The 23756-nt window shown below is 41.8% G+C and overlaps 2 protein-coding genes and 2 long non-coding RNA genes across 10 annotated transcripts; 1 reads left to right on the top strand and 3 right to left on the bottom strand.

Annotated features, from left to right (window-relative positions):
• Positions 1-191: 191 nt before the first annotated feature.
• On the bottom strand, positions 192-3712 carry LOC135614826 (uncharacterized). 2 transcript variants are annotated; one of them, XR_010487755.1, is made up of 5 exons: positions 3548-3712; positions 1481-1565; positions 1069-1277; positions 682-966; positions 192-494 (listed from the first exon to the last, which is right to left on the bottom strand). It is a non-coding gene; the product is annotated as an uncharacterized LOC135614826 (long non-coding RNA). The 2 variants fall into 2 exon arrangements; XR_010487754.1 differs by having other exon boundaries at positions 1073-1277.
• A 1874-nt stretch (positions 3713-5586) lies between these two features.
• Positions 5587-6971, bottom strand: LOC135614825 (F-box/kelch-repeat protein At3g61590-like). Its single transcript, XM_065112589.1, has one exon. The coding sequence runs from the start codon at positions 6969-6971 to the stop codon at positions 5751-5753; it is 1221 nt and encodes a 406-aa protein (XP_064968661.1). The 3' UTR covers positions 5587-5750.
• Positions 6972-10217: 3246 nt separating this feature from the next.
• Positions 10218-15411, bottom strand: LOC135614824 (uncharacterized). Of its 2 annotated transcripts, XR_010487753.1 has the most exons (3): positions 13828-14172; positions 12330-13732; positions 10218-12046 (listed from the first exon to the last, which is right to left on the bottom strand). It is a non-coding gene; the product is annotated as an uncharacterized LOC135614824 (long non-coding RNA). The 2 variants fall into 2 exon arrangements; XR_010487752.1 differs by having other exon boundaries at positions 12330-15411.
• A 1273-nt stretch (positions 15412-16684) lies between these two features.
• Positions 16685-23461, top strand: LOC135583572 (uncharacterized). Of its 5 annotated transcripts, none has more exons than XM_065112581.1 (3): positions 16685-16843; positions 17434-17520; positions 20727-23461. In XM_065112581.1, exon 3 carries the CDS (start codon positions 21077-21079, stop codon positions 23039-23041), a length of 1965 nt encoding a protein of 654 aa, XP_064968653.1. In that variant the 5' UTR covers positions 16685-16843; positions 17434-17520; positions 20727-21076; the 3' UTR covers positions 23042-23461. The 5 variants fall into 5 exon arrangements, with proteins under 5 accessions (XP_064968653.1, XP_064968654.1, XP_064968655.1 ...); XM_065112582.1 differs by having other exon boundaries at positions 20714-23461; XM_065112583.1 differs by having other exon boundaries at positions 16694-16843; positions 17438-17520.
• Positions 23462-23756: the final 295 nt, after the last annotated feature.

The raw sequence follows: 23756 nt of genomic DNA, 5'->3' as shown, positions 1-23756 counted from the left end.
AAAGAAACAATGATTCTCATATGCTGAAGAACATCAGGATTGAGAAGACTTTTGAGAAAGATCAAGTTAATCAGACAATTGTTTTCATTGAATTTCAAACCCTCAGTTGTCAAAAACATGTTGATTTTCAAGGTGATGATGGGAAAACACGTTCAGGCTGATATCAATATTTAGTTACAGAAGAAATCATCTACAAAACTGAAAGACTTCTGCATGTACATAGCAAAATCTGATGGTTTGTCATGTTTCATATTTTGTTTGGTATCGATATCAACAGGTATGAGTGCAATTACAAAGATGTATTATCTCCACATCGATATCCAGGGGTCATAGAATGCCAGTTATCGAACGGAAGGCTAAGCAATACTTAAGACTGCAATGACATTGTGGAAGCCTGCTTGATGGTCAATTCAGCTCTCAGGCGAAGGATGTCATCGATAAAGAAGAGGCTATCCTCTGCCATAAATAATGTCCAAGGGATGCTGCCTTCCCACCTGTCCTTGTAGACGGTTGTAGATTAGAAATATAAATGAAAAAAACTCACGCACCTTTTTTTTCCCCTTAGATAATGCAATAATTTGCTAAAATTAATAAGAACAATTAAGATACTCACTACACAAGTATTCACAACTAGTACATATAAACATCTAAGAGTGAAATCCAAAATGTATGAAGGGATACCAGAGTGAGAGACAAGCCAAATCATCATCCTTTGCTCTTCAGACTTCAGAGTACCTTCCAAAAGAACCAAAGAATGTGTCAAGTTGATATCTGGTGCATATCACTTGCTTCTTTTCATTGCCTTATTCCACCAACAATTGAACCTCTTGAGGCTCTCAGATCATCTTGTCTACCTCTAACCTTGCTTCAAGAAATCTCCCTTCAAAGTATTCTCTTATACATCTGCTGATTTCGCCAAGGATATAGATATATCAAGATCTGCAGACTTGTGCTGGTCAATGCAATCTGGATTCAAACATGATATATTTTAACATATCATGATCAACCTTAGAACATACAGAAATTTCTGAAAAGTTATACACAGAATAAGCAATTAGGTGGTCTAACCCACACTGATGATTCTGCTACGTATGCATGTTCTTTGAACCTTCACAAGCATTAAAGTAAACAGCAACTTGAGCTTTGCTAATTTCGATCTGATCCACTTCTATTCCTTCAGACTTGGAGTTATCGTCTGGATGCTTAACCTGCGATCTGTTCAAAAACTGCATTTGGCCTCCACCACCCGAATTAGTTTCATCCTTTTCTTCCATGCACTGTTTATGCAAGTTAGATGAGATCTTTTTAGTGCTCTAAGAATGTAGATCTTCTGGAAAACATGGCAGTGCTAAGTATAGTGGTCAAAGAAGATAAGTAGATGAGCTACAAAGCATAACTAGCAGTTGCAAAACTTTTCATCAGAAATTAATTGTAAAATGATGAATGAAGATAGGATATTAAGATCGTCCATAGATCTTACTTTTTTACATGGTGACCTTGAGGTGGAAATCTGTGATCAGAATTCTCGCATAACCGAAGGAAATTTCCCAGTTACCACAGCTAACCTGCTTAGTGTAACATGTAAAATAGTTCATTTAAAAGAACAATATTGTAATATCAGACACTGCTGCTAATATAGATAGTTTACGCTGACTGAATATTTGTGTTAAAAGGACCAACGATAAAAAAAAGTCGGCAGCAGAAAGATTTTTTTTTTATCTTCCAATTTGGAAAACTAGGAAACAAAAGATAAATGGAAAACTCTTGGTAAAGTTAATCGACGGTCAATGAGACTCAGAAATCTGCTGCCTAAAAATGCTGCGCTAGAGCATGAAAAAAGCTCTTTGGTGTACTACTTATACAAGTCATCCATGGGAATATTGCTTTTTTTTGCTCTTTTTATGCATTAGCTAACTTAGTTTGGAGTATTCTAGATTATATACAAGCAAAACAGTGGAATAAGAAAGAATAACAAAAGACAAAATACCATCAACTTCATCTCTATGCAACAGAACAGAGGCATTTCCAACACAACAGTGGCAAACATTGTGTGGGGGCTTTCTTACTGTCAAATTCCCCAAACTCAAGGGTATAACAGAGGCCTCATCAAATAGATATAACTTCATAAAGTTGGCAAGAACATCAGAGATGTGGCCTTGAGAACAAGGGAAAAGAAGGTGTCAGCACAGCAAACGAACTTGTCAGAGATCAAACCTCATGGTTCCAAAGATCAGGAACTGTGTTCTGACTCCATCTAACATCATAGATCCAGGAAGCAACTTGTTGAACAAGATGGCTGTACACATTACATTCTACCAGTTGCAGACCCTGAAGACTCTAACCATTACCAGAGTGACATGAGAATTTGCTTCCGAATCCTAACGTCCTTTTCAGAACTTTTACTAATATATACCCCAGATTCATCAGAAAAAAGATACTCCAAAATGTTCCTGTGCTAAATCAATGGTATCTTTTAGCCATCAACATAAACAGGCTTATAAAATTCCACTATAACTCTTAATTCAGCCACGAAGTCTGTTTCAGGGACATGTATGTTCACAGACATTTCCTTTTCACTCTCTCATGCACATAAACCCTACATTTTGCAAATCCAATCTACCTTCCTCCTCATCATGCATTGAAATGAAAAAGAAAAAGAATTGTTCCCAGAGTACTCCAACTACAGGAAAAGAAACAAACCAATGTTTGTTCAGACATTAAGAGTAATTGCTTCCACAGATCAGTTTCCCGGATATAATAGGTTGATGTGGAAAGAACACAGAGAGAATTCATACACTTAAAAGTTAGTCCGCTAGCTGAAAGAACAAGTGAACCCCAGGTAAGTTAGTTAACGGTCTTTCATCATAAAGCCTTTCTAGGAGCATTTAGTTGAAAGAAGATTCTGCAATCTATTCTATGCTGTACTTTTCCATCACCTAAAAGTAGCACAACCGCCATGGCTACAATTGGCTATCGAACTCGTCTACGGGTAGTGGCAGACTAATTAGGTCATGACAATTATTTATTGCAGTGTCCAGCTGCAAGTGTTGACCTTGGAGAGTCGATTTATGATTCAGCAGGCAATAAATGGAAACCTCCAGCCACCGAAGGCTACCACCATGCCTAAAGCACGACAGCTACCGAAAAGAACAGTAAATTACCTACCAAAAAGAACACAAAGAGAATGATTCAGAGCCCCGCCCTGAACTGCCCCTTCTCTAAACCTTTGCCCCAACAGCTGCCACACAGCTGTAATTCTTTAAAGCCAGAGGTTTCCCCCCGTCAAATCAAGGAATCCAAAACACCGCCCAGTAAAAGGTGACGCCTTTTCTGACACGAGGAGGGGTCATGGACACCGCCCAACCTAGGTTTTGCGGATCCACGTAAATCCCACAGAGATGGTGAGGTCAAGCCGAGCGCGCTGACAAGATTTAACAGAATGGCACGCCAAGATTCGATCTTGGACGGGCGAAAGCGACATGAAATCCAATAAATGAATGAAAAGCCACGCATCGAAGATCGAAAGGAGGATGCGACGAGGACGTACCGATGGCTGGTGTCGCGAGGAGGACGGCGACTCGATGAGGTCATCGGACGAGGGGAGCGGATCGAGATCGATGTTGCTTGCTGTCGACGTCTTGTAATAGGGCGGAATCGACGGAGATTGGTTTTGGGGTTACGCCACGCCTCCGCGGCGGTCAAACCAATTGCGCTTATCCTAACAAAAGGGGCGTCTTTTTAACTCACATCAAATTATAACATTTATATATAAATAAAAAAGAATAATATTAATGATTTATATAATAATAATAATAATATATTTTTATTTTTTAGAGTATTTACATAACATACTTTTAAAGATATTATTATTATTATTATTATTATTATTATTATTATTATTATTTATTATTATTATTATATAAAATGACAATTTTAAATTTAAAGGAATAAATTTAAAAATTAATAACTTTGAATATACAAATATATTAATAAGTTGGAGATTAAGATAAACTTTTTACTAATTTATTGATGAATTCTGGACAAAAATTTTCTTCAAGTATTATACTTAAATTTCTATCTTACAAAACTCATGCTGGAGAAAAAAAAAAAAATCCCTAAGTCAATGAGAAGTAAATGTCAAATATCCCACAATAAATTAGGATTATGAGGTGATCTCCTATATTTCCATCAAAGTTAATAGCATTAAGCTCTTAAAAGAAGAATCAAGTAAAGAAATAACTCTATCTATTTAGGAAGAAGAGATCTCTTTACTGTGGGATATTTGGCATTATAATAAGACAAGCATTAAGTGTGATGGATTCTTAGAAGATGTGAAGGTCTACTGCACAAATTAGATAGAGGATTGATGTACAGCTAAGGCTTTTGATCGGATGAAGCTTCCAAGTTGGCAATGTCACAGGTAATGAGTTCATAAGCATGTTTTGGACCATATATGAAACCTCCAAGAGACTGCTGAGATCAGTGCCCAAAATGGACAGCAAAAGACAAGATTCAATAGCTTAGAGGAAGAAGAAGAAGAAGAAGAAGGAGGCGGAGGAGGAGGTGCATTGGGTGCATCAGATGTGGTTCATGATTGGCCATGACTCCATGGTACTTCAGCAAGCAAACTCACCAACCACTTGGAAGCTTTTCCTTTTTCTTGGTTGGAAAGCTTCTGTCTGCTGCATCAGTCTGCCAACGCAGAGGAGGCAGCCCCCATCACAACTCACAGCTAGTAGTAGCAGTACAGCCATGCATCTCTTCTTTTAATAGCTGGTAATGGCACTGTTGAGGTGTGAGGGTGGCAGGGACAGTGGCCAGACCTGAGCCACCGGCTGACATCCATCCCCCTGACTTGAATCGGACAGAGCCACACAATTCCAACAGAACCCTGATGGGGAGTCACAAGAATGGATGGTTGTTCCTCTTCACTGTGCCATTTCCATGCAACTCCTTCCACCCTCCTCCCCTGAGCCTTTTCACTACTCTGTTCAACTCGAGTGCAGCTTAGCTTGTCTGGTTCTTGTTGGATTTCTCACGATCAATTCCAGGATTCAATGTTGCTCCTTTCTGCTTTGACCAACATCTGAAGTATATCCCAAGCACAACCTCCATGGAAAGATTGGATTTTTCCACACAGGAAGGCATTTGGATATCCAATAACATCGTTTGGTTCTCCAAACTGGCCATGTCTCCACCAAGAACTCACAACACAGGAACTCATGGAGGAGCAAATTGTTGTCATAGTTGTTTGTGTCAGCTTATACAACCAACCAGTTTGCAGGGAGCTATCAGATCATTAATGAGATGATCCAATTGGTAATTCAATCACGGAGAGAACATCTAACATAAATGGCAGATCATTTCTTCTTCAAAAGAAGAAGAAGAAGAAGAAGAAGAAGAAGAAGAAGAACCTGATTGAAATGAGTGTGCAAGTCTTAACACAAGATTTGCATAGACTGAAATCCGTACTGAGAAGCCAAGAGATGTCACGAAGACAACACAAGCACATGAACTGTTTCAACTGGTTGGTTTCTTGCTCTGATATATAGATAGAACATGAAGTCCAACACAATCTATATGCTGTGTGAGCAAAATCAAGTAGACGACATGATCGATCATTTCCACGAGCAATCTTTTCCATCAAACAAAACATTTCATATGAATCTTTCAGGCCCCCAATGAGATCTTTCTTGCCTTCCAAGAGAAACAAAAACTATACCAAAGGGCAAAGCAATGAGCGAAAGACATCAGGAAGCCACCTCGAGCCTGGGCTCGAAGCAGAACCCGGTGAAGAGCTGCAGGGGGAACCTCTTCGTGACGGGGCTTTTCGTCGACCACTTCCACAGCTTCTGGGCCATGTCGAACGTCAGCAGAGCTGGGGAGCCAAAGCTCTGGATGTAGATGAGGTCGTCGGCGCCGCTGCTGGCGAAAACGTCGTCGAACTCACCGAAGCCCTGGAAGAACTTGTGCGGCATTCGAGCCACCTCTCGCCACTCCTTCCTCCTGTGCAGCTCCCAGATGCCGATCCCCTTGATGATGCCCGGCCGGTCGTGCTTCCCGATCCCGCCGACCATGACCAGCCTGTCTCGGAGGTTCATCAGCCTGCCGCAGGTCAGCGAGCATGGCACGGAGATGGCCATTTGCATCAGGGATGTGCGGGAAGGTCGGGCCGAGAGGTCGTACATCACCAAGCAGTGGCGCGGCTCAACGTTCCTGAGCACGGCGGTGGAGTAGACCAAGCAGTAGAGGACTCCATTGCAGATCACGCACTCGTCTCCTCCCCTCCACCCCACCAAGACCTCGGTGAAGGGGGTCACCCACGATCTGGCCTCCGACTCGTAGATGTGGACGGAGAAGTCCCACTGGTAGTAATCCTGGGGCACCTGCTTGCACTTGGCGACGGCGACGGTGTAGCCGTGAGTTCTCCGGTCCACCGACATGGCGAGCGCGCTGTAGTCTGGGGCTCTCTCGCCGGGGGCGTCGTGCAGCCGCTTCCAGTCCCTCGTGATGGGGTTGCAGACGAAGATGCGGCTCCGGTTGTCCCCGTCCATGAAGCAGACCAGCCCACAGGAAGAGGAGGCCGACCAGTTGCTCTTCTCAATGCAAGGGAGGTCGAAGCTGTACCACTTCCGGAGGCTCGGGTCGTAGGCGTAGCCCGAGACGGCGTCGTCGCTGCAGGTGAACATGAAGTACCATGGCTTCTGTGGCGACATCTTGGTCCATGAGTACCTCCCGGAACGCACGGCGTCGTACCACCGCCTGCAGACTGAGCTCGATCGGATGATGCTCGCAATGGGCAAGAAGGACAAAACCTTCTCCAAGAGGTCATCAGGCAGGATGGCGTCCAATGAAATCAATGCGTCTTCGTCTCGGTTGTCACTGTCTTCGGGCAGTGGCTTGAGCCCCCCAACCTTGCCCCGGAAGTAGGTAACGGGATAAGACTCCTCCCATGATCTCTCACCCGCCATGAGGAAGATGAAACGGGGCGACAAGATCAAACTGCACAGCACGGAGAACAGCGGAACTAAAATTGAGATGGTAAAAGAACCAACTTCGAGTCAGAGAAATCCCGAGAAAGCCTCGAACGCGATCCGGACGCAAGTAAAACAGCAAGAAAAGATGGATTTCCTGCGAGATCAACGAAACAACACACAACATCTTCTTCCACCGTGTTTTGCCAGCATAATGAAGCGAAAAGGTGGCGTGCAAGAAAGACCAACGAAACACTGATCGCTTCGGACGGCTGTTGGAAGAAGACAAAGTGCGGCCGAGACAGAGCCAAAGCCATTCACATTATCAAATCATCGAACACCTACACCACCTCGCCGGATTTGCCAGGGCATCGCATCGCATCGAAACAAAAGAGCCAGACATCACGGAGCAAACGAACATGGAGTTTCTTCCTCCGGTAAGAATCCGAAACATGTAACACTCCAAAACCAGCATCAATCAAAACATAATCCAACAGCAATCGACAGAACCAGAAAAAAATCACAGAAAGAACCAGGAAAAATGTCATCTTTTTGCTGCCCAAGATCAGAGTCAAAGCAAAGAAGAGCACCTAAAAATCCAGACTTTCTAACCTTATCTGAAACAGTTCACTCCTGCGTCGCCTGGGATCAAGAGAAGAGTGCTCCTACATCTCCTTCGCGCTACAGTGGAGTGGACAGGGACAGGACAACCAATGAGCACCAGGATTTACTCGAGATAAGGACCGGTGAAGAAGAGGAACACACACGGAACAGATGGAACAGTGGGCTATGTTTCAAGAAATAAGGGAAGCGAGAAAGAGGCAGGCATGACTATGTAACAGAGAGGAGGAGGGTGTGTGAGAGGAGGAGAGGAGGGTGGAAGAGGAAGGATGGGCTGTATCACTGTCCTGTGGTTGTGACCAAATACACACATATATATACACCTCTTTTGGATTGAAGCAGAAGCTTGTTTGGACTCATTTAAGGAAATGATGGTTACATTGCTGGACCCCAACCTTTAGCCTTCAGATCTCATGAGCTCTCGAATTCTCCTTCCAACCTCACTGTGCTTATTATTATTACCTTTTGGGTGGAAATGATGGAGAAGGCAACCATTTCTTTTCCTCCTTTAATTTTCAGCACCGAGGATGATGACACTCAAAGAGTCCTCCTTCTTCTTATCCTACCCCTCCCCTATGGTAAATGGGGAGAAGGTAGGGTTGGGTGCTTTCTTTGATTGGTTGAGGCGCCATTGCTCCTCCTCCTTTTGCCTGACCTCATGCCACTACATTGCTATGTGGGTGGGTAGTCATCACTTGTTTGTCATTTGTTTGTATTGTCCATGCATACTCTTCTTTGAATCTAATATGATAATTTGAATATGGATGATATCTCCATTAGTTCGATTTGATTTAAGTTCAGATGTATAAGAAAACTGATGTAAATTCGAACACTCCTCTCGAAGTTGAGGGCTCTTGATGTGATCCCGATCAGTATTGAATAAGAAAGAAATAATTTTAATAAATGATAACTTATATTTATTATCATATTTAAAATATTTTTTTTGTAACGAATTAATCGAGAGAATATTTACGATATAAGCACGTGACATATATTGAGTGGGTTGTGTTACCCTCTCACTATCATAAGATTACGATGATAGTCATGTGATTTATGAGATAAAACAATGTGCATTGTTCATTTATATATCCATGTTTCTTCGGATACACTCTGAAGGAATATTATTATCCTCCCACGGATTCATGGCTTTCTTGACATGCTGCTTGAATTAGAACCTTTCAAGCTTGTCCTCAAGGTAACCCACAAAGCCATCCGGTGAGCAGTATGATTGGAATCCCCACAAGCTGACATAAATCTATTGCTCAACCATCCAAAAGTTGATGGTTTAATGTACTGAACATTTAGATTCTTCGGGTTGCAAGCTATAACGTTCATCAGAATGCAATGCAATGCAATTATTGTGCAGAAAGAGTGGTGTGTCTAAACAAATGACTCATTTCTTATGGTGCAAGTAAGGAATTCAATCTTTTCATTTTGCATCCTCTTTTTGCAGACAAGCAAGCAGACTCCATGGGATGGGATGGATGAAGGAAAGAATGAAATGTGGGCGCATGCATCACTTGTTGGTTCCATCAGAATCATATGTTGCTTGGCGATCGGTAATGTGTGTGTTACAACAAAGATGACAACTCCGACACCACTAGCTAGTATCGATGAAGGCATATGATTTGGTGGTGGATCAACATGCCTTTTTCTATTGCTTCTGACCCTCCAAATGACATGGAAAGCGTGTGCGCTACAGACAAGTCATCGAGTAGTGGCAGCACCACTCAGATCGCCTTTCAAGTCATGCCCTTTTCTTCGGAGGCTTTGATTTGAGATGGAGACTGTGGCAGCAAAATCCAAGTCCACATCAGACTGCAACATCAGTGATGCAACCAAAATGCATCTGTCCAAACAAGAAGATGAAGTGAGAGACCTCAGTTTGAATCGATCGCAGTGACGGAAGTGGAAACAGTCAGATAGGAGTATCGATTTGTTTCTAAAAATGCAGCGGACGAAGGGAGAAGATCTAAAGGAACTAATAGTCAAAAAGATGTATCCGACGTCGACTTCAGAATAAGGCTGTGATCTGTGGAGTCCATTGATTTGGCTGTACCGACTCGACGGCAATTCCCTGCTGAGACAGGAAAACGAAGTCCGGTGGCGCTTTCTGTAAGGAAAACTCGGGGAGACTGCGGCGGTTAAGGGGTAGTAAACAAAAGAGAGAAGCATGGAGATGCGTGTTGGAGTAAAGGGTTATGTCTCCTCGACTAAAGAAGAAGAAGATGAAAGAGAGAGAGTTTTTGAGCCACAAACTATGACTTTAGTGGCTCAGAATGTTCTGCGGAATGAGACATTGAGTTGTGGTGCATCGAGCAATTTGCATCTCCTCTCTCGAGCTCTCCACCCACTTGTGTTTGCATAAAATTCGAGTCATCTCTCCATGGTTGAGTTTACGGTGCGTGCTTCCATGGATTCTGTCGACCAATGTATTGACGGTGTCTGACCAAAACAAAGATACGCATATTATAATAAAGAAAAGAAAAATAATAATCTTTCCAGAAAACGGGATCTAATAATATTTACAGTGCAACATTCTATGGTCCCATCATCTTAAGTGCGAAAGAAGGAGAAAAGAGAACATGACATGAAAATAATGGGAGACAAAAAGTCCCAGGATTACAAACAAAAGCATGGACATTCCCAAAGGATACTAGAGAAGAAACACCACGGTGTTACAATAGAAAAGCATGCACATTCTTCAATCCATTTGGTACATACAAAGATGAAGCAAAAAAAAAAAGGTGGGGGTGGGAACCACTTCATTTTATACTTATCGTATGCTGCATATGTATACAGATATCTTAAGCTGCAACTTTCACATTATTAGCGGATGATGCAGCTTTTATGGGAGGAGGGTTCATTTTTGGTCTGAAACTTTTTATCTTGCACCTTTTCTTTTGCGAGAGTTTTCTCTCCAAGTCCTTTGACTCTTCCATTAACATCGGCAATGACTCCCAGCAGTGCCTCAAGCAGCCTCTCTAACATTTCTGTTAACTTTTCATTCTCTTCCTTGCTTTAACGGACATCAGGAGCAATACCATTCAGCTTTGCCGAATGAGCCAAACCTTCTGCCTTACCTCGAGCTAGAGAGTCGGGTCTGCTAAAAGACATGCTTTCTTGATCTGAAGCTGCACCATCAACTTCATTGACATTGGTTTCGAATGTATCAGCCGTAGAGATAGATACATTCATCTTTTTTTATATTTGCTGCATCAGGAAGCAGCCTTGGATCTGATCCAGCCAGACCCATCTGTCCCTTCTACATCAATGTTTGCTCGAAATGTTTAATCCGAAGAAATGTCTTCATTTTTAATAATACTGATGGCATCAGGCAACAGCATTGGACTGATTCCATTCTCTTGGCCAGGTTCAAAAGCTCCCAGTGAATGACCTTCGTTGTAAGTTGGAACCATAAGGAGTGTGTACCCATCCTGTCAGTATCTGCTGCCTGCTTTTCTAAGTTGCCAACTAGGCATTTGAGCGTTTCCATTGTCGGTGACACCAGTGATGGGGACAGCATGTTCAAAGCATGGAACTTCTGTGACTATGCGGAGGTCATCTGTATCTCCCACTGTCTTCTCAACAAGGTCCGGGTTTTGCAATTCAGGCACCTGAAGATCCTCCAGCTTGGTATCAACTTCATCACCCTGTGAAACAGTTTCCTTGATGCAGACTGCGGCTGTGCGTTCTACACGCCACACTGATTCAGGGTTAGTTGTTCTAAAAGAAAGCTTTGATTCCTCAGATGCCACTTTGGTAGCTTCTCCCTCTACCAAGTGCATTATTGGTTTCTCCAATTCAACATCAATCTTCTCACTAATTCCAGCTTTAGAACCGGACAGCTCATCTCTCACCTGTTTGAGAAAAGAGTTGGTCCCTTGACATTCTAGATGCTTGTCTGTCTCAAGTTTTGCCACCTCATCTACAGAGGTAGAGGGTGCCGCCTCTAAGACTTCTTGAGAAGTAGATGCTACAATCTTTATTGCATCTTCCAATCCAAAGGATTGTTCTTTCCCCACAGCATGTGATTCAATTGCGTCCCTCACCGCAGAAGCAAATTGCTCTTTCATAAAAGCTATTTCTTTATGCTGTTCGATGATTTGAAATTATTTGATCCAGTTGCAAAATCTCGAGATTCAGTCACTAACAGTTTTAGATCTCTCTGTCGTTGGATAGTTGCTTCCTTTCCATCCGCAGATGTTATCTCCAACGAACAAGTTGCCTCAGCTGATTGTGATGACATTTTCCGGCACCAAATGGGTAGTAACAGATGGGTCAGTCGCAGAGGTAGCTCCACAATCAGAAACTGTGTGACTGGGGTGTTTAAGTTTCATCTTTTCGTGTCCCACGGCGACTGGACTGCCTAGCGAATCAAGCTTTTCTTGAAGAATGGTTAGCTCCCTAGCAACTGACTTTCTCAGGTCTCCGACACTTTGGCGCAACGCCTGTCAGATACACAATGGATCAATCAAAAATAGAAATAAAAAAGCAGAATACTAGCTAATTTCTGAAGCAAATATGAAACAGGAGACATGTTCAAAGTTTCAAGTAAATCCAATAACCCGCTAATCCACACCAATGGATTCCTTAAAAAATGCAGATATATGGATAATACAATTTTATAAACAATAACTGACTCTTATGGCACAGAGTTAACATTTATGAATAATTTTTTTAGTCATTGCAGAAAGAAAGGCACCATGTGAAGATAGGTGTGGGATCACACACCTGAATGGTATCCAGCTGCAACATAAGATTCATTATGGTCTCACTTGCTGCAACCTTGTGTTTCAAATCTTGGTCTGTGGAGGAGGATTCAAACATTTGAATTTTGTTCTTCGCCACCTCAATTTGTTGACGAATTTGATGTACTTTTCGTAGCTTCTCAAGAGGTTGTGATCTTCTCACCTCAAATCCTTTATAAGCAGATTGAATAAGAACTGCTGCATCTTCCTGTGACAAAATTTTCGTTGCCTTCTTTCCATCAGTAATTATGCTTTCTGTGCTCTCCATATGCCTCTTCCCCTCGTCGAGTTCACGTGGTGCTTTATCAATTGGTTGTTGATCCTCCTCCTTCTAGTATCTCTACTGTCTTGACCTTCATAACCTTGAGTCCTGCTCCTTTGTTGGACTGTTGATCATTCATAATCTTAGCAGTTTCTTCATTTAGATTAGTTGTCATCATTGCCTGACTTTTCTTTTTTGAATTTTCTGCTTCATTTGACAATTTAACATAAGGTTCTGCTGCCTGAATCTCTTTTTTAGGTATCTGTTCCTTCTTATCTTTTACTGTTTGCTGTTCTCTTTCTGTTTTGTCCTTGTTGGCTTTCTCATTGACCTTAAGGACTGGTGGACTAGGAGACCTCGATGTGCCATTTACCATCTTCTTCCTTGGCAGTGGATCCACTCTCAACATATAGAAGGTAACTTTAATGTCTTGATCTGTGACAATTGTTTGCTATCTGATGACTTGTTAACTCCATTCTCTTGTTTTTTAGGTATTCTAAGGGAATTGTCCTTCTCCTTAATTTTGTGCTTCTCATCCATGTCCTCTTCTATATGCCTAACAGGGATGATCTTAGTTCTTCTTTCTTTCTCAGCTAATGCTTCTCGATGCCCAAGAGTTTTGCGCTTGTCCTCCACATTTCTTAGTAATTCACCACAGTGCTATCCTCAAGAAGTTTTAATGGAATGGTTTTTAACTTTGAGGGTGATTTTTCTTCAACATTTTGATCAAATTTTCTCACCACCATATCTTTTACTGCATCTTCTGATTTATGATCACCAGGAATCCAGATTATTGGCCATGGGAACTGATTTCTCCATTTATCAGTCTGCAGACTCTTATTTTCATCTCCATCCTGTTTTCCAACATCAGCTGCGTTGATATCCATAGGAGTCCATCCTGCGTTATCCTACACACCACAAGTGTTCTTCCTGCGTTGTCTGATGGCTGCGAAGAAGCGGGAAACGACGAGTCTAGTAATCTCTGCTCAATCCTCCCATGAGAGAGCAGCTTCCGCTCCCATTTTACCCCATTTCCCTCGCCCCACGAACTCTGGTTCACCCCATAAGCCGATTCCGCAACCCCCTCCCAGATCAGAACGAACAAAAGGAACTCAAACATAACCCTACCCCATTAGGTTTCACATCATAAGGAACGAAAATTTCAAGAAGCGCGATACGAAAAAGGAACATTCAGGGCGGAGCATGGAAATGATCGAACCTGGTGAGAGTAACCGCGAATCGATCTGCGAACCCTTTCTTTCTTTCCTTCCCCTCTCTCTCTCTCCCGAATCCTTCGACTCCGGAGAAGAGCTTCACAATCTTTCTCCGGAGAGGAAGTCCGCTATAGCGAAGCGAATGGCGCGCAGACTATTCGCACGCTCGGCTCGAGAGGCTTCTCGACCCTTCTCGACTCTTCCCGCTCGAGAGGCCAAGTGGATCAACATCAGCCCGTTTACGGCCCAATTAAAAGACCGAAGGCCAGAAATTGACCCATGCTATGTCTATGTAGACCGTTGAGCTGCAGACCGTCTGATTAGATTCCCTTTAATCATGTCAGATGCACGAATCGTAAGGCAGCACTGTATCCTATGGACATGCGTTCAGTGATTTCATAGGTGAAAGGAATTCATGGATGACTTGAGAGGTCACTCGTTCGTTTTCTGGGCAACAAAATGCTTGCTGATGTCCATTGAATCAGCTCAATTTAGATTAAAGAAACAATACATTCTGCAAACAAATCTTCCAAGAAACTTCATTGCTAGTCCCTGTGCTTCAATGAGCAGAGAATGACCATCGCAGTCAGCTAAGAAATCCAAGAAAATGGCCATGGCCTGCATCAAACAGATAGAAGAAGGAATAGCAGCCAGATGACTGAAAGAACAGTAGGAAGTTGCAGAGGAGCTTACTGGAGGCATCCTTGCACAGCAGAGGAACATTAAAGAAAGGATAACTTGCATGATCTGATGTCTCATAGGTCCTGCCAAAGAAAGAAGCAAAGAGAGGGAAAGAGAGAAAAAGGCTTGCAAGAACTTGCAGACAAGATGAGCTTTCTTGCATTTCTTAATGCCACACTCTCTCTTTGACAGTCAAGGCTTAGATTCAAAGTCCATGCACATGCACTTCTGATGTGGAAGAAAAGGAAGTTGGACTGATCCAAAAGGTCATTCTGAATCTGAATCACTGGTTTCACTAAACAACAATGTTCTTGGTTGTTAGATGGTGCTCCTCAGGTCCACTGTGTCCTTTTCATGTGAATTTTAGATAGGTGAATCACCACATTACTGGTGAATAGATTTATATAAAGGTGTTTACTAGACTCAATTAGGTCATGGCAAAACACATTTTATAATGGTTTCACTTTGCAACTTAGTTCATGAATAGGTAGGTGCTAAGTGACCTCCTTCCTCTAAGAACTACCACTAGTCTATGTTGCTAATGAGTCATGAAATCTTGCTTTAATCTATTCTACAAAGAGGAAGGAATAGAGCTTCTTTCCTGCCATGGATGGAGAACACTCAGCATCCAGTAAGACTGGTGGCATCAGAACAGAGGTCTGTCACAGGCAACAACAAAACAAGATTGTAGATGGCCAAATGTATGGAAATCTCTGGTGTAATTCATCAGTTGGTGCCACTGAATTCCACCCGAATCACATAAGCCAGATGAAGAAATTTCCTGAACAGCAAAGGTGTGGCTGAAGAACAAGTCTTGCAGATTAGACTATCCCTTGCGCAAGCACCAAAATTGCCCATACAGAGGTGAAAATTATTGTTTGTTAATATAATAAAGATTTTTCTTGACATAAAAGGTAGACTAACCAATACGCAAGCTGATCAACAACTCACAGTACCACCTCCTTTAAGCTTGAGTGGCACCACCAAGTCACTAGCATGCCTGCAGTGTTCTCCAACTTCACCACCTCTCTCATTCGGCAGTGAACACTGTGAGGACACCAGTGGCTCCCAGAAATGCCTCGTGGCGAGCAGTGGAGCCACGAACACTTCTCATGGGTCCTTGGACAGTGTCGACAGGAAGAAGAAGAATCTTTCGTGGCTCGAGGGAACCCAGAAACAGCGGATGGCAGATTCGTCCGAATCTACCAAGCCCCGACCCTTCGCTTCGCTGCAATGCACCAGCTTGAAAAGTCTTACGCGGTCCCACCTTGACCTCATTCGGCAATCACCGAGAAGGGTGGGATTCTTGGTAGAGTGGGAAAAGTAATTGCTGTCGTCGCGTAAACCTACCCACCCACGTCCCGGAGGAAGAGTGGTGGCTCAGTTGGGCCCCACTTGTGACATCGGCATACCGCTCGTTTTACCGCGACGAAAACGTGGCAACACTTGTTTTGTCATCTCCGCCCATTACAGGTGGTTCCCACGTTCGCAGCCATTGATCTGACGTAGGAGATGACGTGTTCATTACAACGACCACGTGACCGCAACCCTGCGCCGCCACCCCTGTTGGGCGCCTGTTGTCCTTTCCTAGCGACTTTTGCATTTATGCCCGTTAAAAGCATGCTATTTCCGTATCGTTCCTCCTACAACATAGAATATGATACAGTACTTAAGTACTGTATTATTTACCATACAGTACTTGAGTACTAGTCACAATTCCTTTTTTACCATTGATAATTATATATATTTTTTAAAAAAAATTAAAATTATTCTATCATAAAATAGATATAAATATTATATTATTTTTTTTTCTTTTCGAAAGATAATATTAAAGGGGTGAAGAGCACGAGATAAGGGGACGATGAATTGACAACAAGTATAAGATTAGAGAAGACGATAGTATAAAAAAAATAATATAATAAATATATAATAAGAATTATAAAATAATAATAATAAATATTTTAATTTTTTTAGGATTATAAATAGTCAGAGGGTTATCGATAGTTAAAAAAAGGAATTTTGATGTTAAGTCCAGCAAAGACTAATTTTGATTTTACTGCAATTTTTAGGGTAAATTCACAAATACAAATCTCAACCTGCGAAAAACATATACATTAATATAAATGTCTAAAGGGGTTTCCATGCAAAAACGACGCCTACTTTTAACGCATTCGCGTCGCCCCTTTCTTTCAGCATCCGTGTGGTTTCTGGTTTCCGCTGCCGTCCGCGAGAGCGGGGGAGGAGTGGGAAGGCAAGCAGAAGAAACAAGAAAACCCTAGCTTTTATCGCTTTACCGCTCGAGATCTTCGATTCCTTGTTCTTTGGAAGCCTCGATCCGATGTAAGGTCCCTTTCCATTAGTTTTGTTGTCTCTTATTGGTCCGGGTTGCAGATCTCCGGTGCATTTACATCCGCCTTGTAGATTGGTTATCTTCTTCCGTTTCCTAATCGGTTCTGAGGAATCTGGTGTTTTGATGGAATTTTCTCTTGCCGTGCCTCTGTTGGACGCAGATTTGTGCTTATTGCGTGATGTCGTCGGTATGGAGGGTTTCGATTTTGTTGAAAGAAGTTGTCTGTATCCATCGTATTCGGATTTCAGTTGTTCTCAGTGTTTTTTCACTTCTAGTTTGGTCTTTTTTTTTCTTTTCCTAACGTCTTGGCCGATTTTATTTGTTTTATCGATATGATTCCTGTTGTTGTATTTTTATTTTGTGATTCTTTGTCTCGGATTTCCAAGACAGCTTTCCGTCTTTATTCTGTGGTTGAAAGTTGTGGATCTTTCTCGATATATGTCCATGGCCTATAAATAGACGGAAGGTAGTGCGATATGTTGATCTTCAAGTCGGTGCCACTGAGTCTTGTACGATAGAAAACAAATATGAAGTAGTAGTAACTCTTTCTCTTGCCACTTTTTCACTTTATTTGATCCAGATAGATCTATCGTCATCACCATCACCTATCTTTAGCATCGTGAGGTCTGGATCTGTCCGTTGCTCACCACTTCATCAAGTTTTTGAGGTTGGTATGCTTCTTCAGACTGACTGCAGATTGTAAATTGCTACTTATCTTTAATGATTCCATGTGCTGTTATATTTAGAATCCTGCGGTAAGCTTGTCAATGGGCTTCATGTTGTTGTTTGGTCTTATGGTGAAATCCTCTTCTGTCTAGTGCACATTTTTCTTGATTTTAGAAGATTTTTATTGGGTCCCTTATTATGTTTGCATAGTGGAGCTTTTTTTTTTTTTTTTTTTTTTTTCTGGTTATAACTACTTGCTTCTGTGTTGAGGAACCTTTTATTTTCCTGATGTCTCGTACATATGTATAGTAGTAACTTTTTTGATCTTATTACAAAATTTATTTTTCCCATAATGTTTATATTAAGGATTAGAAATATACACTGAGGGCTTATGTACAGTGATATATATTATAAATGTAATGGTATATGGTGAACTGCTCTGAGGGGTTGCTTGGAGACATATCCTCATCTTTATTATGCTTTTTGGCAGATGCTCGGTGCATTAGTAGAAAGAAATTATTTAAGTGCCCAATACTGGTCTGATCCCTGACCCAGAACTAGATCTATACTATCTGAAATATTAGGGGCTACCACGCGATCCAGGCCTCCATGAACTGGCATCTCCTGATTGGATAGCAAGTTGTGACTGTTTATACTCCTGTTTTTGTTTGATTTGATCCAATGGTATTGGTTAGTTTAGAACAGGTTAGTCTTAAATAAACTGGTACAAGTCTACTTCGGATAATTTGGATTTGATCTGAAGATTTTTTTGTATGAAGAATTTGACATGAGATCAAACTTGAGCTGGTCAATTACTGGTTGCTTCAATTAGAATTTCTTTATTTTTAAAATATATTTTCCTGATATTATGTCCTAAACAAATAAGGATCCTCTGCCTACTAGTGGAATTGAAGCTTTGTAGTATTGGAGAATTTGGGGAAAAAAATAACCTGTCTCTTTGTTTCTCGATCTTTCCCTTCTCTCGTCCATCTTCCTGTTCTCCCACTTTTTCTTCCTCCTCTTTTCCCTTCATTCCTCCCATATATCTTCTCTGCCCTGAACATGTGAAACAACAGGCTTCCTTCTTCATATAACCTAGTATGCCAGTAAAAGCAACTCAGTAACCTCGAATATCATTTGTTTTTCAGCTGTCTAACTCTATTATAATGCTTTTCTGGTATTTATGCAGCATTATGTCTGCAGTGTGATATCAGATTAGGTTGGAAACAGATCTTCCCTGGTTTGCAGTGCTTCTGCAGAAAGTTCAGGACATCCTTCATCACTTACAGATGTTTCAAATCTGCAAGGATCAACAAAATATCTATGACATCTTCAGTGCAGTTCTGTATATTAGGACCTTCTAGATCTTTGTTCCATAGCTTACAACAAATTGTGTCACTCGCTGAGAATTACATGTTTTAGAAATTGGTTTATTTCAATATTACTTGGATTTCTCACTGTACTCTGTCCTCACAACGAAGGATGTCCTAATGGATCTTGCTTCACAATTCATTTAATGGAGCTTTACAAGCTAATGTAAAGGGATAGATGGTAAAAAGAAAGGAGAAGTATGGAGACATCAAGAATGATGGGATTCTCTTAGGAGGGTTTTGAGATGTAAATAGGATAAAAAGATGTGGACAGGAACAAATTCCAGGTTTTATGCGTCAGAAAGTATTACAGAGGAATAAGGATGTGACCATCTCAAAGATGGGGACTATTTGTAGGTGGAGTGCACCACAAAACCTAGTTTTCACAGTCATGGGTTTTTAGAAGCCGATATGTTTCACAAAAGAACTGTATCGCCTTTAAAGAGCAGGGGATAATGGAAATCAAACTGTATAAAGCCATATAATGTGGATAGGTTAGACAATTAGAATCGATTATCAGACTATACAAATAGGAAAAAGAATTTGAATTTAATAACTCAAATACAGAACTACTATGTTCTAATTTGTGCTTTGCACACATACCATATCATTTTATAAAGATCCTTTATGATGCTTCAATGCAGCTAAGGATTTTGTGGCCAGAAAGTTCCCTTGCTATGCTTCAGATAAAGTGGATATTGTTGCCTCATGCAGTGGGTTGTCCTGGAAAACATGGATACTTTAAATTATTGTATTCATACAAGTGAAAATAAGATATCATACTTCCTTTTATATTAACACCGTTTAGAGAGCCTGTCGTACATGGGAAGCAAGCACTTCACTTGTATTCCCTTTACACTAGTCCTATGGTGCTCTTTATATCAACTATTTGAGTAAACATTTAAATAACTGTTAGGTTTACCTACACATCACTTGTCACTGAGATTCACTGTGTATGAGAAATCCTGCCAAACAGTATTAAATTGATGATTGGTTGTTTGATCTTGCTTTGCCTGCTACGATTGACACTTTGTTAAGCTCTTGCATTTCTTCAACTTAAGATAGTAGGTAATAAGTCATCCTGTTACTTCATTCTTTGTGTATTACTTTGTTTTCGATCTTTGATGGTTTTGATTCAAGTGTTGTGCATGAGCAAACTATGTGACCTTCGGAGTGTGTCCCTTTCCTAGAAGGAACCTGTTAGGGACCTATAAGTCCTTGGGACCAGCATGTCCGGATGGTTCTTTTGGATGTTTAGGTGGAGTTTATCATTCTGGATTCATTATTATGAGGCGGTATGTACCGGTCCGACTGTAGCAGTGCACTGTTGCGGGGGGTACTGTAGCAGTACGGTGCACTGTAACACTGCAACAGTATAGTTACTGTTGCAGTGCACTGTTATAGTAGCAGTATAGTGCACCAGTACTGTTGTAGTTTCCGTGTGTTTAAAAATACATGTAATCTTTTATCAATTGATAATTGGTTGTATGGTTTTGCTGTACTGCAATATACAAGTATTGCTTAACTCATCAACTAATCGCAAATATCTCATTCATGGTTTTTATGTTACTTATATTTGATCTTAGATGGTTGTGGTTTTTGTACCATGTGATTTTCAATTTCTAAGGTGTGCTTTCTTTCATGTGAAATTTCTATGGATTTGTTAAGTCCTCGGAATCAACTCTGCCAGGCACTTCTACATTTGATTGTCTGGTCTGTTCTACTGTTGTGGAGGAATTTTCAAGTGTTATTTTTTGTCTTTTTCTTAGGAGAATGAATGCTAGTTGTGGGTGGCTTTTTCTATGTTATATTTGACTTTTATAGTTGGTTTGTGCAGAAACTAATTTGTTGGATCTAGCTCCAGTTATAGCAAGTAATGTTTTAATTAACTTGTTCAACCGGAAAATTTCACTGCCTGGGTGTCTTTCTTGATACCAGTTTCTGCTTGTCATAGTCTGATGCCGAACCTAAGACTCTACTAAGTACAGAAGTAACTCCTCGAAGTTTTTGGTAAATGGATCATTGTGATACATCAGGATTTGTCAGTGGAGGTTGCAATGACCTTTTCAGAGATCATGAATACTTGTTCTGATTCTTAATCTCAATCAGCCCTGGAAGTTAGGCAACTGTTTATTTTCCTGTCAAGATATATTGTTGAGGTTGTGATCTTTTCTGCCAATTGCTGTTATGGATGATAGGCTTCAGCTTTTCAGACTTGGTTTGAATGTCTCACCTGGAAATGCTTTTAAGAGTTTGGCTCAGTATCACACTGATACTACATTGCGGATTGGTTCCCCGTGCCCCTCTGGTCCTAACGATTTGAGTTTGAAAGGGATAAAGAGGAAGTGGTGTGATGTTGATGGAACTGGTACAGAAAATGCTTCATTAGTCTTAGGTTTAGGCCGACCATCAAGTTCTTCAGATAGCAGCAAGAAGAGCTCTGCAACAGCTTGCACCATGTCTTCAGCCAAGGAAACTGATGATGGGTCCTCCATGGATCTTGGACTAAATTTTGATCTTAATCTTGCCAATGAAAACACAGAACGTGCAAAGAAATCTGCTGTTTCTGTTCCAAAGATGATGAATGCTGAGCCTAACTTTGATCTTCAGTTAAGTTTATCGGTAGGCCCATCTGAATCTGTTATTACTGGTGTAGTTCCAGACTCGGTTCATCATTATTTTCGTTTGGACAAACCAGTAACTGTTAGTCAAGTGCCAGCAGTTGACGATGGATCAGTTGATAAAGGATCAACATCATCACGCCAGAAGCATGGGAATAAATTACTGCCACACTTAACTAGCACTGACACAGTGGGAAGTTCTTTCTCCAACTCAATGATTTATGCCAGATCTCCTGGACAGCCAGATTCCTCTTCCTCAACCATGATGCACATGCTGAAAAGTTCAGTTGCCACTTCCGGGATTACTCAAGCACAACAATGCAATAGTAATACAAAAAATTGTCAGTTTCCTGGATGTGCAAAAGGAGCCAGAGGTGCTTCCGGACTATGTATAGCTCATGGTGGTGGCCGGAGGTGCCAGAAAGAAGGTTGCCACAAGGGAGCTGAGGGCAGGACCATCTTCTGCAAAGCTCATGGAGGTGGCAGGCGATGCCAGTATCTTGGCTGCACCAAGAGTGCTGAAGGTCGCACTGACTTGTGCATCGCTCATGGTGGTGGTCGTCGTTGCAGCCATGAAGACTGCACTAGGGCAGCAAGGGGAAAATCTGGTCTTTGTATAAGACATGGTGGTGGCAAGAGATGCCAAAAGGAGAATTGTACCAAGAGTGCAGAAGGCCGTTCTGGCTTATGCATTTCCCATGGGGGTGGCCGACGTTGCAGACATCCTAAATGTACAAAGGGTGCACAGGGCAGCACAAATTTCTGCAAGGCACATGGTGGGGGTAAGAGGTGCACATACATGGGTTGCACAAAGGGGGCTGAAGGAAGCACAACCTTCTGCAAGGCACATGGTGGAGGGAAGCGTTGCGCATTTCAAGGTGGTTGCACAAAGAGCGTGCATGGTGGTACCCTTTTCTGTGTAGCTCACGGTGGTGGGAAAAGGTGTGCTGCACCAGAGTGCACTAAAAGTGCTAGAGGAAAGACAGATTTCTGTGTTCGTCATGGTGGTGGAAAGAGGTGCAAGGTTGAAGGTTGTGGAAAGAGCGCTCAGGGTAGTACTGACTTCTGCAAGGCTCATGGGGGTGGTAAGCGTTGCTTTTGGGGCCAACCTGGTTCCAATCTCGGTAATGGTGGCCCTCCTTGTGACCGTTTTGCTAGGGGGAAGAAAGGCCTCTGTGCTGCACACACTGCACTGGTGGAAGATCATTGTGTACATGGTGGGCATCAACTGATGGCTGCAACTTCAGAGAATGGAACACTCAGCAAGCATGAGAAGATGAAAGAGATTATTGATCTAGAGGGTCTCCTGGAGATGAAAAATGGGAAGAGCACCCTCTTAAGCTTTGGTGGGTGTGATCAGAAGGAACATATGCATACTACAAACCCTCTTAATTCTAGGATGGCTTCTGTTCCAGAAGGTAGGGTGCATGGCGGGAGTCTCATCGCAATGCTGGCCACCGGTGCAAGTCTCGGTGGCGATTCTACAAGCCAAGTTGATGGTGGTAATTCCAAACAGGGGAACCGTGTTTGAAGTCCAAAATACCGGTCTCCTATGTTTGTTCCCTGTGTGACCTGATTTATCTGCGGCACTTCGTCAGCACACATCATTGGTGATTTAGCTGTTGGGTAGAAACATGCCTGTAATTCAACTGATCCAAATAAGGGGTAATTGTTCGCCTTGTGGGAGCCAATCCGTGCTGTAGGTTCTTCCCCCTTAATCTACATAATAGACAATGAGTTGTTCTGTTAGCATGTGGTGTTGGTGTAAATGTAAGCGCGATAGTTCGTGTGGTCTTTTTTCTCTCTTCTTTTAGGTCTGATGTAATTTGTTGTTGCTAGCGAAAAATGTACAGATGTACAGTTCTTAGGCTTATCATGTAATCTGGATTTCTACATAACAAGGTCCCTTGTAGAGTTTTGGACCATATGACGTACTGCTCTTTAGGATTCATGTTTGTTTGCTCTTTAAGTATTTTGATTGTTGTGGTCTCAAATGTTACATTAACACCCATGAGGTTATACTTCCTCAGCCTGTTAGGCTTCATTCATAATTGCTTGTCGATGTGGCCTAAATTGTCAGTGAGGGATGCACTGTATCTTTTTCTATTGGTTTCTCATATCTGTGCTTAAGGTCTTCAGGTAAACATCGATACAAAAAGCTTGAAAGCTGTGTAACAAATAGCATTCTAAGAGTGCCCCAAGCCGAAGAAGGTTCTAGATTTCTTGTTTTGGCGACCATTATCGAC

Source organism: Musa acuminata, chromosome BXJ2-6 (genome assembly GCF_036884655.1).
Source record: "Musa acuminata AAA Group cultivar baxijiao chromosome BXJ2-6, Cavendish_Baxijiao_AAA, whole genome shotgun sequence".
NCBI classification, from domain to species: domain Eukaryota; kingdom Viridiplantae; phylum Streptophyta; class Magnoliopsida; order Zingiberales; family Musaceae; genus Musa; species Musa acuminata.
Note: the sequence above shows the minus strand (reverse complement) of the source record. Positions and strands in the feature narration are given on the sequence as shown.